Genomic DNA, 13060 nt, shown 5'->3' with positions numbered 1-13060 from the left:
AAAAGAGAGTCTGTAGTAGCCTACGTGTTTTAGCCATTAAATAAGCACATATAGTTTCAAGTTTGTTAAGTTTTGTTTTGAAGAAAGATTTTCTTTAAAGTGAATTTCGTTTAGTATAAATTGCCTGGATTTAATACATAAAAAGCAATATAGCAGACAATATAATAATGACATGGAGGCGCCGGCGCACCGCGGTCATACTTACACCATTTGAAACTCGTAACACACGCTGTCACCGAATTTACAAATGCTTGCTTGTTGAATCTTGCTTGTTGCTCACACACATATTATGTTGAAATAACAATATGTTGAAGTAACATTAATAATAATTAATCTTTAAGAATATTTGATTGAATGCTGAATGTTGTGCTTGTTCAATTTAATAAAATTAAAATTTAATTAAGATAATTAAAATAATTGAATATTTAAAATTGAGTGACCAATTTTTGCTCATTTATTAATAGTTTATATATATATATATATATATATATATATATATATATATATATATATATATATATATATATATATATATATATATATATATATATATATATATATATATATATATAAATAAAACTGCGCAGCTCCCCCCATAGCCTAAATGATCTAGCACAGCAGCACCTGCATAAAAAAAAAAAAAAAAATCTTGCGCTGCCCGTGGTTATAACGGCCCACATATTAAAAATGGTCGGGTTTAAATCGGGCTCGGGCTCATAATTACGGTGAACGTGTCGGGCCGGGCTGGGCTCGGACACAACGTGCTCGGGCTCGGGTAGGGTCGGGTGTCAATTGATGAAATTGGTGTCAAAAATGGTATCAAGATACCAAATCTCTAAAGTATAACACAGAGTAGCATAATAACAGACAAAAATGCAGTTTTCTACAAAAAAGACCATCAAACCACAGTCATCATAGTTCACACATATGACAGCCTTTAGACAGTTTAACTCTGACCCCTAAACATGAAACGATACTTGCACATCCATCTTTAATGGCCTAAATGAAAGTGAAGGAGAAGTTCAACAGCCAATGTTAAAAAATTCATCCTGAAAATCAATGAAACCCCCTTACCGGAAATCTCCGGATTCAATACTCATAAAGAGCTAGAATATATATTGACTCGTTAACTAAATGAGTCTTAAACATTACATGCCGATATATGCCAACATGCATCTTTTACTAGAAATGCGGTATTTTTGCATTGACTTGGACTTACCTGGACTTTAAAGTGGACTATGTGATTATGTTTTTCCAGAGAGGTAGTGCTATGCTCAGATTGCAGTGTTTTGTTTTTTAAAGGCTGTATAGAAATGTTCTATACATGTTAACATAACATATATTTAATGCAGTAACACTAAAAACAAACAAAAAACAACACTTTTAAGTAAATTTGGACATATACTAATGTATTTTTAACATTTCAAGATGTATAAATGGACATCAACTAACAATGAAGTATATTTAGAAATGAACATTAACCTAGATTAAAAAAATGCTGTTAAGAATTGCTCATTCTTAGTTTAAGATACCTCATATGTAATGTACGCTCACATTGGTATTTTTCTCAGGAACACTGCATCAGAGTCAAGGCATTATTCCAGTGTGTGCTGCAATGAGGGCTGTGCCATTTAAAAGGGAGGACTGCAGTAAATCCCACAGAGCAAACTCAGTTACAGACAGTTTACTTATTGAATCTGCTAAAACGCAATGCAATCTCAGTTCTCAGAGAAGAACTAGTCACAATATTATCCTAACACAACTGTGTAGGAATGCTATACACATTCAAAAGAGCAAAAGAAAAGAAAACAACACAATTACAACCTATAACTAAAACCTACAAAAAAAAAAAAAAAACCCTTAACACACTACAATAATGACTGAAGTGAGGTAATCTTTCTTTCCCATCACTCTATCTGTGTGCTAGAGTGAAATATGGTGATCGATTCCTGTCAAGCGGATCTGGGATATGCGACGTTAAAAGACTTTAAGCTTAAAAGGACAAAAATGTGCAAGGCTGTGAAATCAAAATTCAATAGAGTGCTCATTAGCCTCAGAGCTACAGAGTCAGGGGTTTTAAGAACCCATCAGCACAACAACTCTTTTTTTTTTCCCATAAAAATATGATCCCTCACTAAAACAGGAAGAAAAGTGCACTGCAGACGAGGGTAAAAGGGATGTGTTCAGTCTGATCGCTAAAAGCAGCTGCTGCATAAAACAGTTGCTTTCAGGTGAGCTTGTGCCATCAGCAGGGAGGATGTTGCATATGCAACTTCAAAAAAAAAAAAAAAAAAAAAAATCTATTCCATTTCTAGCATGCAAACTAATTTAGTGAATTAGTGTGAAAATATGAATTATACAAATCAAATAGGTACAATGAATATTGGCTCAGTGCTCAACAAAGATGGTCCAGCGGTGTTTTGGGTATTTCTTATATGTCACCATATAACTAAGGATGCACCAATATGAAAATTTTGGCCGATACCGATAACCGATAATTCTTTATATTTAAAAGCCGATAACCGATATATTGGCCGATAAATCTAAATCCAAATTTTTATTTAATTTTTGAGAGCCTGATTACAAAGAAAAACATTAAAAGCCATTTCCCAAGCACACAATTATAATGTTCTCATTATAATTTTATGTAGCCCATATGACAGATTTGTGCTGTACATGTTGCACTTAACTGTACTTTCCTTTTTGAAGTGATTTCAATCATATTTCAAGCAATTCAGAACCATCATGGTGAACAGTGTGCATCTGAAGCGTCTCAGCTGAAGGAAATAAACTATTATTTATCGGCTTTAATATTTATCAGCCAAATTTTCTTATTGTGCCGACAAAATAAAAAATGAACATAATCGGCAGATACCGATATGGTTGCCGATATATATTGTGCATCCCTACATATATAATGTTTGCTAATCATGTAAATTTGTTTATGCCTTGCAAATGTAAACATTTAGTATTGTGTGTTATATTGAACATGCTGATTTTACAGAAATTGTTTCTTGCTAGTTAACAATAGATTTTGCCAAATTGTGATAATTATTAGGTAAAATTAATTAAAATTGGTTGAAGAAATAAATAAGTAAATCGACTCCAGGAAATGAAATTTAGGTGCATGAATTAATAGCTATAAATGGAAAGCTGAATGATTTCTGAATGATAACTTTGTATTATTGCAAATTAAAAACCGTATTAATTATTTGCTCCAACCAGTTTTCTTTTTTTTTGCAAACAAATGAATTAAAAGGTGTTTTTTTCAGGAACAATTTTATTTTTAGCAAAATATTATTTTAAAAATATGTCAGCAATGAAAAATATTGATAACTAGATTTTTTTAAGATGTTGCCAGTGAAATTTTCACAGAACATAGATTCTTATACCTATAAGAATTGATCTACCAAATAACACTGTCTGTAATGTGCACAGAATAAATGACCACACTCTACAAGTGTTGGGAAAGCCAAGGTTTAAATAGAAAACACACACCGGCATAAATATCTAACCAAGAGTGAATTTGGGATGAAATACAATTCCTCATATGAGATTACTGAACATTCACTGCTTCTCTGGGCTCGTGTTTGTCATGCTTTGAGTTTCCAAAGTGTTCCACAGCCAAGGAAACCTGAACTCCATGACTTACCTGCAACACTGTTTTAATTCTACATGGAGTGAAATTAAATCTAAGATCTTTGTGTTAGAGACTGTGTTATTCTGACACACACACCACTGTACTGTAGACCGGTATACAACACCAACACATGCACAGATTACAAGTGAGATTAGTTGTTCCCACTGAATGTTAACTATCCCTTTTTACAAGTTATACAACAATATTAAGCACCAGTTAGTCTCAATTCTCATTGTAATTCTACAATACATGTCACATTTATTATTTATCCGCTGTTAACCATTACAAGCAAATAACATTGTAATCACGCGTACTATAAATATAACTCCCTTGTGCTTTCAGAAGTATAATGACATAATCACACCGGTATCAGGAGCAGCTAAACTAAGAATGAACCCATGACTTGAAAGTGCTTTCCAAAACAAATGAGAACGAATGCAGTATCAGATGGCCATGGCTAATTAATCAGCAAACAAAGAGGTACCTGTAAAACTGCAGCTGCCGTTTTGGACTCCCATATCTCGCACTGAGGGCAGCATGAAAGAAAGAGAGAGAGAGAGAGAGAGAGAGATAGACAAGACCGAAAGGAAAGCTTAGTCTTGCAGGCAAAAGGGGAAAGAACAGTGAGAGGCCATTAAACAAACACATGCACGTGCACGTATACGCAAATGCGGTATCAGCTTTAGAAGTGACCTGTGAACATGAGCTCAGAGAAATGGATTCAACACTGATGACTAAGTGAATAAAGAAAGAAATAATACTGAAATTTGAAGAACAGATGATAAAATGAATGGCCCAACATCAAAATAAGAACACCACAACATTAAAAAAACAATGCTATTTTTGTTATTCAGCAAAAACCTGACATTTAAAAGATTAATCCAAAAACCATTAATGATTTTCCCCTCAATCTAAGACAAAGAAATTAGTCTAATATGAGTGCAATATGAGAGTTAAAGTAGATTTTTATCCATTTATGAGTATGTTAGCATACAGATGGCCTTTACTTAAAGAATTTATGTATAATGCATTATAAAGGTATTCATAATATACTGTTTAATGTATTATAAAAAGGTATTCATAATATACTGTTTAATGCATTATAAAGTTATTCATAATATACCGTTTAATGCATTATAAAGGTATTCATAATATACAGTTTAATGCATTATAAAGGTATTCATAATATACAGTTTAATGCATTATAAAGGTATTTATAATATACTTTATAATGCATTATATCTTTTCATAAATAATTGTATGTATAATTGTACATGTGAAATTGGCTGTTTGTCCTGTTTTAATGCATTATACTTTCTAAAGGTGTATTATAATGTATTACAAGTCTGGCTAAAATTATTCATGAGACCATACAATGGTGCATTACATGGCATAATTAATGCATTAAAAATACTTTTATAATGCATTATACATGAAGTATTACCGCTAACATATACATACTAAAATCCTATTTCTCTTTCTGAACTGTCACATATAACATGTTTGCTAATCATATAGATGTGCTTTTATGCCTTGCAATTTAAACATTGTTTGTAAATATACAACACATTCTGCTGATTTAACATTAGGTTTTGTCAAAATTCTAATAATTATTGAGAAGAATGGATTAATATTAGTTATTAATAGCTGTAATGGAAAGCTGAATGATTATTCAAAAGTAAAAACTGCTTTATTTTTAATTATTTTTTTGGCAAAGAAAAAGACAAAACACTCTAATTCTGATTTTGTGCGGTCAAAAACATTATTTTCAGCTCACACACATTAAAAAGACTGCAGCTTTAAAGTTTAATGACTGCTTGAAATTACACTTGAGGTGGAAACAAACTTGCAGCGCCACCTGCTGTTCAAAACCAGAACATCTGGCAAAACCTGAGGGGAATGAAAACACTAGGAGTCACAGAAGATCAGAGCAAATTCATCAGGAACTTTCCAGCAATGGTGAAATAAAGTCAGGGCTCTGATTAAGTGGGCTGCTGGGCATTATGCAAAGCACTTGACCATTCTCGCCCTTTCTACTGGGAAGCCCAGCAGAACTGCAGCCTAAATCACTCAGTATGCTAGATGAGCATAATTAATTGCACATACACAGACCCTGCAGCAGGGATAAAGCAGATTTTGAATGGTGCAAATGCATCTTTCTAAAAATTATCACTGTCATTCAACTAATGTGGCTGGTGACGTAAAATTATCAGTACAGCAACAATATAATAATTGACTTGGTAGTTCACATGATAACATGTCTTAAACCGGTTATTTAAAATCAATAGGTGCATTTGCAGCGTGGCTCTTTCAGACTCTCATTCTCTGCTTTCTAAAACTGAGTTAAATCACACATCTATGCATGTGTGAGTCTGTTTTGTGTATATCTGTCACACTTCTCAGAGTGTCCTACAGTCACATAGAGTTTCTGAGAGAGTCTGAAGCTCCAGTGACTTGCAAATTCTCATAAATAAAACTGGTATAACGCTTTCAATCTTATGTACTTAAATCTGATGTGCAGAAAGTTTGTTTAAATATCATCTAACCCAGGGATACTTATCAGGCTAATTAAAAACACTTCATCTCCAACACTTGAAAGTCATGCTTTACAGCCCTGAAATTACACTACTGTTCAAAAGTATGGGATCAGAAAGATTTTATTGTATTAAAAAGAATTTAATACTTTTATTCAGCATAAAATTTCTTAAAAAGTGACAGTAAAGACATTTATAATGTCACAAATGATTTCTGTTTCAACTAAATGCTGTTCTTTTGAACTTTCTGCTCATCAAAGAATTCTGAAAAATGACCAAAAAATATTAAACAGCAACTGTTTTCAACACTGAGAACAATCAGAAATGTTTCTTGAGCAGCAAATCATCATATTAGAATGATTTCTGAAGGATCATGTGACACTGAAGAGTAATGATGCTGAAAATTCAGCTTTGATCACAGGAATAAATTACATTTAAAAATATTGAAAGAACTATATTTTACTGTGTTTTACAATCAAATAAAAATGCAGCCTTGGTGAGCACAAGAAATCTTTTAAAAACATACAAAAAAAAAAAAAAAAAACTACCAACCCCAAACAATTGAACAGCAGTGTAATTTTACAAAAGATTCCTTGTTTAAAAATAAGGAAATTGCTAATAAACTGTTATTGATCAAACACATTTATGCACATTTTCCAGACCTTGAGTTTATGGAGAGAGAATGGAGTCAAAAAATAAATTAAAACTGAAATGAGCATAAATGAATGATGCAACAGCACAGTCTGAGGTTCATAACACCTCTGTGCCTTCAGAGCAGCTGTTTAGGTGTGAATGTGTGTGTGTGTGAGAGGGATACAGACCTGTAGACCATGCCCGGGGAGCCTGTCTGTCTGAGAGAGAGGCGGGCGGGAGAGTCTGTGGTCGATTCTGGATACATGGGGAACGGGAGAGTGGGGGGTGTGGCCAGGCTGCCAAGGGGTCTCTCTCCTGTCAACCGACACGTCTGTCTGTCACCTTACAGGAGCTCTGAAAAACACAAACACAAATTTAAGTTTCAGCAAATGCTAGAGTGCATTAATATAAAACAAATCTGAGCAGCACTGCAGTGCTGCAATTGCACTGTAAGAATGCATTAACACCACTAGAGGGCGATTCTGCACAACGGTAAATGATGATGACGACGATGATGATGATTAGAACGTGACCAATACACCAAAACAAAGAAATGTAACAAAGAAATCTATAATCCAAAGAAAAGATAGTGTCACACGATGATGAGTTGCTGATTTTTCTGCGCCAGAAGAAAATAAATCACATTTTGCTTGAGCACTGAGGTTTAAGTCTGTGTTAATTGTAATCAGGGGAAAAAAAGTAATGGTCACTATGAAGTAAACTTATTGTATATACCAAAAAAACAAAACAAACAAACAAAAAAAAAAAAACAGTACAACCAATGCAGATTTATTTAGGAACCAATTACTCCATTTAATGATGGTCAAAAAGATTCATAATCTCACAAGTTATCAGTTTAAATCAGTTCTAACAAATTTGAATTAAGTGATTACTGAATTATCATCCGACTCACTTACTGAACTGCAAGTCATAGAAATTTTCATTGAAAAATTACATGATATTATGCGTACATATTTACTGATTAGGTTGTTCATATAGAAATTGTAGGCCTAGTTAAAGTTACACATTCACAAAAGGGCAACAAATTAAAACAAACAAAAACATTATTGTTACAAAACAATGTTGTTGTGTTTAGTATGTAGTTAAGACCACAGAAGTGCTGATATTATGCTAAACACACACACATGGAGTGAGATCCACGGTTTACTGACAGTGTGAAAGACAGGCTGCTTTCTGACACCCTTCTGTCCTGCCATTGCTAGGGTGCTTCTAAAAGGCACCGTGTTCCTATTGCATTACACAAGAGTATAATCTCATAGTGCAAGGTAGAAAGATCGTGATAATGATTGTAAGACAGACAGAAAGGGAACAAGGGCTGTATAAGGTCAGAAGAGAGAAGAGAAAAAAGAAAGCTGACATTTGTGTCAGAAGAGCTTTTTTGGCAACTCTAATAAATATTCAGTCTCCTCCAATGACCAGTTCGTAATACATGAGGCGTAAACATACATACATATGCTCGTATGAAGTAAAACACGTGTAAGTGTAAGCATCATGGTACTGTACATGAGCACAAGGTATTTTTGAATAAGACTAAGAAAAAGAGTCGGATTCAAGTATTTACAAGCTTATTTTTTTATAATAATGCATATGAGAAACATCAAACGGCAAACGAAAGCAGTCCAAAATGGCATTATTCGTTTAAGCTGTGAAGTGAGGACGTTTATCAGCTCAGACAATAATAAACAGCCTAGGGCCCTATGAAATCCATTTTATTTTTTACTCAAATTTCGTTTTATTTTTTTTCCAAATTCTGTTTTTTCCATTTTAATTTTTCTGGATTCCATTTTTTTTTTATGTTTTTCCGTTTTTTATTTGATTTTAATGGTTAATTTAAATTTTAGTAATCAAAAAGAATGTCTAATTAATTGAATTCTAATTAATTGAATGTATTAATTAAAAAATGTATTTTTATGGAAGGTTTTGTTTTATCAGAAATTCTGCTGCGTATTTAAATTTTTCTGCCAATCAAATGAACAGATAACATTAATTTATCTTTTAATCATGAAATTAAACTTTTTGTGAAACAAAGTGCTGCACAACAGAGCTTTACTCTTAAAATTAAAACATGGAAGAAAACTGAGATTGTTCCTTAAAAATATAGTTTTATTAATGTATTATTACTATTAGGTCTATTAGTGTTAGTATTATTATTATTATATTGAAACATATCTAAATTCTACTGTACAACAGTAATATGTTTCTGTCAAGTTAAATCGAACTTTTATTTTGACGGGTTGCCACGAGCTTTGAGTTTCTGTGTGTTTATGGTATGATTATAGATTTTCTCAAACCAAGCGGTAAAATGCTGATGAAGTGACTCAGAGTGACTCTGGAGATGACTTTTGTGTGTTCATGTCCTCATATAGTGAGGCGACAGAGGATGAAAACTCTGTGAGCATCAAACGTGCTTCAGTATGTGTGTGTGTGTGTGTGAGGTAAATGAAACCGCGCTTCTGCGTCATTAATTTCAGAGACACAGACATGCAGGATTCATATTTAAATAGTTATTTTGCAGTTTAATATTCACAGACGCTAGTCTATAACGCGATTTGATGTACCATCAAGTGTACCGACCTACTTTTTATTCATTCATCAAAAATTTGACATTATAGTAAATAATATGGTAAATTCCGTTTTTATGACTCGCGGAAATCATAAGGACCTAACAGCTCAACGTAGCGTGAGCTCATAACAGGCTCTCACGCACCGATCTCAATCACGCAATACTGTTTCTACACAGCGCTGGGAGATCCAGTCAGAAAGTTTGTATTCGCAGCGAGATCTACTGGGAAGCATTTGAATTCTGCTAAGTATTCTCTGTTATAAACCACACGTATCAGATCAAACAGCGCTGACGTGGAAACCGGGAGAAATAGTTATACAAGGCTCTCCAGTCCACAGAAAAACAACAACATTCACCATGGATTTAATGTAATAACGCTAACTGTAACCATGGTCAAAGAAAGTGTCAAATGTTTTTACATTGTTCATTTCAGGGTTCATGCAAACTTTTGAGAGTGAAATTCAAGAACTTTTCAAGGACTTTTTAAAGTGCTTCACACTTTTTCCAACACTTCAAAGCTTTAATTTTAATGTGATTTGTAAAACTAAAAGTTAAAAGATGAATGAAAACTAATGCTTTGTGACAAACTTTTATTAAAAAAAAATAAATAAATAGAATTACCACTATAACCAGTAGATGGCAGCAAATTGGCTTATTAGCCATTTCCACTCCCTAATATATGGGAAAGTTCGAAAAGTCTCATGAAAAACAAGAGATTTTCTTCAAATTGTGACTGAAATACACAGAAAACAAGTAAAGAGCGCTCCTTTTATAATCACTGAAGCCAGTCAGTTCAGAATGGTACATTTAATAAGAGTAGAATATTTACATTTTTCAGTATAAAAATTAGGTTTTTGGACATTATTGTTAAAAGTTTTTAAATCATTTTAGATAACATTTTTATCTGCATCTCAATTCAAGCTCAGTGCTTTACTGTCAAATTTCCAATAAACAAACATGTAATATTATTAGGATCTGCAGAAGTTTTGACATGCCCTGACATTTGTGCTTTTTTCAGCTGTTCATAAACATATAAATGACAAAAGTGTCATTACACTGTATTCAGCACAAACTAGGCTACCATAATATGTGAGGAACATGTATGTACATGTTTGTGTTTTTGAAGGAATAATGTTTATGCGTGGTTATTGAAAAAACAAAAAACTTAAGTCACTGAAATAAGGCCAAAAAAATAATATTAAATCTGTGTTCACAAGACTTCTGGGTATTGGAGATTGTAGACTAGAGTTTTTGCTTCAAAATTATTTAAAAATTATCCTTCCTACTCCTTCATATAAAACAATAGAGAGATTTAAATTTTCTAAAACATCTTTGGTCAAGAAACACAGTATGCGTGGAGCCGTGAATCATCATGAATAATGGGTGATTCTCACCTGAGAAGACAAAAGAATCGCATAAAGAGCTCTAATGACCTGCATAAATAATGAGCTCTTTCAGACAGGTGAGCTGTGAAAAACCCCTCTGTGATCATGTCTCAAAGCTCATGATGGTGTAAATCAAACATACAGAAAAAACAGCAATACTGTGAAATATTATTACAATTTAAAATAATGGTATTCTATTATATTCTTTAAAATATAATGTATTTCTGTGATGCAAAGTGTCTGAACAATTATGTTACCTCTATGGCATTTCATATAGGCTTTTAGCTTAAAAGCATGCACATTTGGAGAAATATTGCTGGATTCTCATATGTTTATGTCAATTTTCTATACAGAGGAGTAATATTTATTCAGGATTTATTGTCATTACTATGAGTGCTGGATACTGTGTTTTCAATTCATACTTGCAGCCGGAGGGCGCTCTGCCCCTTTTGTCCACAAATGCCTGAGCACTAAAGAAGAATAGGCAATCCAGGAACTAACCGAACTAACAGAGGCCAGAGATCGCTAACTATGGCTATTCAAAACACTTTTCAAGACAATAAATACACGATTGAGACGATGAATGCATGTATTGACTGAATTTACGTCTGAATAGAGCTGGCTCCATGGGCGTGGCCGCATTAGCGGGTAATGAGCTGAATCTCGGACTTCTGACATGGCTCTCTTTTCATACAGATTACATAAACACAGAATGTTTGTTTTCGATTTGACTTACACGATTTAAAACCTGACATTTCAAAAAAATTTTAGACATAAGTCTAATTTTTTTGTGATTAGTATTCACTAAGTTACAGTTCATTTTCTGAGAACTATCAGATTGGACTTTGTTCAGAGGGAGACGAGAGATCACGCATCATGTTAGTTTTCTTTATTTTGCAAAAAGCACAACATTTTGTTTTTACTCTGAGTGTACACAAATAAAAGAAGATATTCAACAGATTAAAATGGTGTATAACTCTTAATTGTATGTGCAACATTGACGGAGTATTTTGAGTCTCTTTCACACTGGTAAGAAAAAAACCGCGGTGGTATCGCCGACGATACCTCAGACCTCAGAGTGTTAAATTACCCCCTTCCCCAGCGCTACCAAATCAGGTGCTGGTGCCACCATCAGTAGAACATAGAGGCACTGGTGCAACTGCTCTCATATGTTAGTCTGGAGCCCTGATATGGTCAACTTTCTCAAATTATAGCCTACTTTATTGAAATATTAATAAACAGCAAATACTTTTGGTTATATAGAGCGTTGTCACATGCAAACTTTGTAATTCTTTCATGTTTCCACTGACCATTTCAGTGCATCAAGCAGCTTCCTCCGCACAGGGCCAGGCAGGTAGGAGGGTGAAATGCAGTTTCCAAACTGGAGGAGTTTATTGGCCCTCATGAGGTTCTAACGAACACCTTTGCATTTAACACACACACAGACACACACACACACACACACACACACACACACACACACATACACCCACATTCAGCATTCTTTACGGCCACCTCTCATTACTCATTACATGAGTGCAGCTGAAGGACACGGTAAAGAACACATCATCGTGTGCTTCTGTACTGCTTATCAAGGTGACTGTCCCTCCCATCTATCTCCATATACCAGTGGTCTGACACTGGGAATAAGGTCTTTGCATTTTCCAAAGACTCATTTTACGCTATCTGCCCCCCACTTTCCATCATGCTAAGCGGGAAACGTTGGATGGATGTGTCTCGTGAGAGAAGGGCACTGTATGCAGTGTTGTAAAGAGAAGGAGAGGTCACGCATCAGTGGAGTAACTTCAAGGAGGAATCATCAGGAGAAGCACAAGGTGACCGTAAATGTTAGTCCTCATTAACCCAGGCTGACAAAGTGCTCATGTTGCAAATAATGTTGCTCTGATGGGCTATAAATAGACCACCTTCAATGTAATACTAAGCTTTACATATATAACAAATAAATTGGTCATTCACTTGTCCAAGTAAAAAAGTTGGTAGTCTGGAAAAATTTTTGATTTTTTGTGGTGTAAATATAAATTTATTCTGAAGCAATATTCTCATCAGTGATCAGCTTTGACATATTTAAATATGCATATTTGTGATATTTACCCTGAGGGCTTTTTTTAACCTTTATAAAGGGCACTTTCCCCCTAATCTTATTAAATATATGCAATTAAATGGAATTTATCTTCCATTTCAAATTATTAAATTTGATCAATAAATTCAATTCGAATCTTAAGACACTATGGCCATGTTCACACAGCAGCAGGATACGGTTGTC

General features: G+C 34.0%; 1 protein-coding gene across 4 annotated transcripts in view; it reads right to left on the bottom strand.

Annotated features, from left to right (window-relative positions):
- The window catches only part of kcnab2a (potassium voltage-gated channel subfamily A regulatory beta subunit 2a), a 111773-nt gene that overhangs the window by 64596 nt on the left and 34117 nt on the right, over positions 1-13060 (bottom strand). For 3 of the 4 annotated variants that reach the window (XM_048172121.1, XM_048172123.1, XM_048172122.1), the window contains exons 2-3: positions 6996-7161; positions 4125-4166 (exon numbers count right to left, since the gene is read on the bottom strand). In XM_048172121.1, the coding sequence (XP_048028078.1) occupies positions 4125-4166; positions 6996-7072 (119 nt within the window). In that variant the 5' untranslated portion in view covers positions 7073-7161. The remainder of the gene's footprint in view (positions 1-4124; positions 4167-6995; positions 7162-13060) is intronic. The other variant, XM_048172124.1, reaches the window with a different exon arrangement.

The sequence above is a fragment of the Megalobrama amblycephala genome, linkage group LG21 (assembly GCF_018812025.1).
Source record: "Megalobrama amblycephala isolate DHTTF-2021 linkage group LG21, ASM1881202v1, whole genome shotgun sequence".
Taxonomy (NCBI): domain Eukaryota; kingdom Metazoa; phylum Chordata; class Actinopteri; order Cypriniformes; family Xenocyprididae; genus Megalobrama; species Megalobrama amblycephala.
This window is presented reverse-complemented; position numbering and strand designations above follow the sequence as displayed.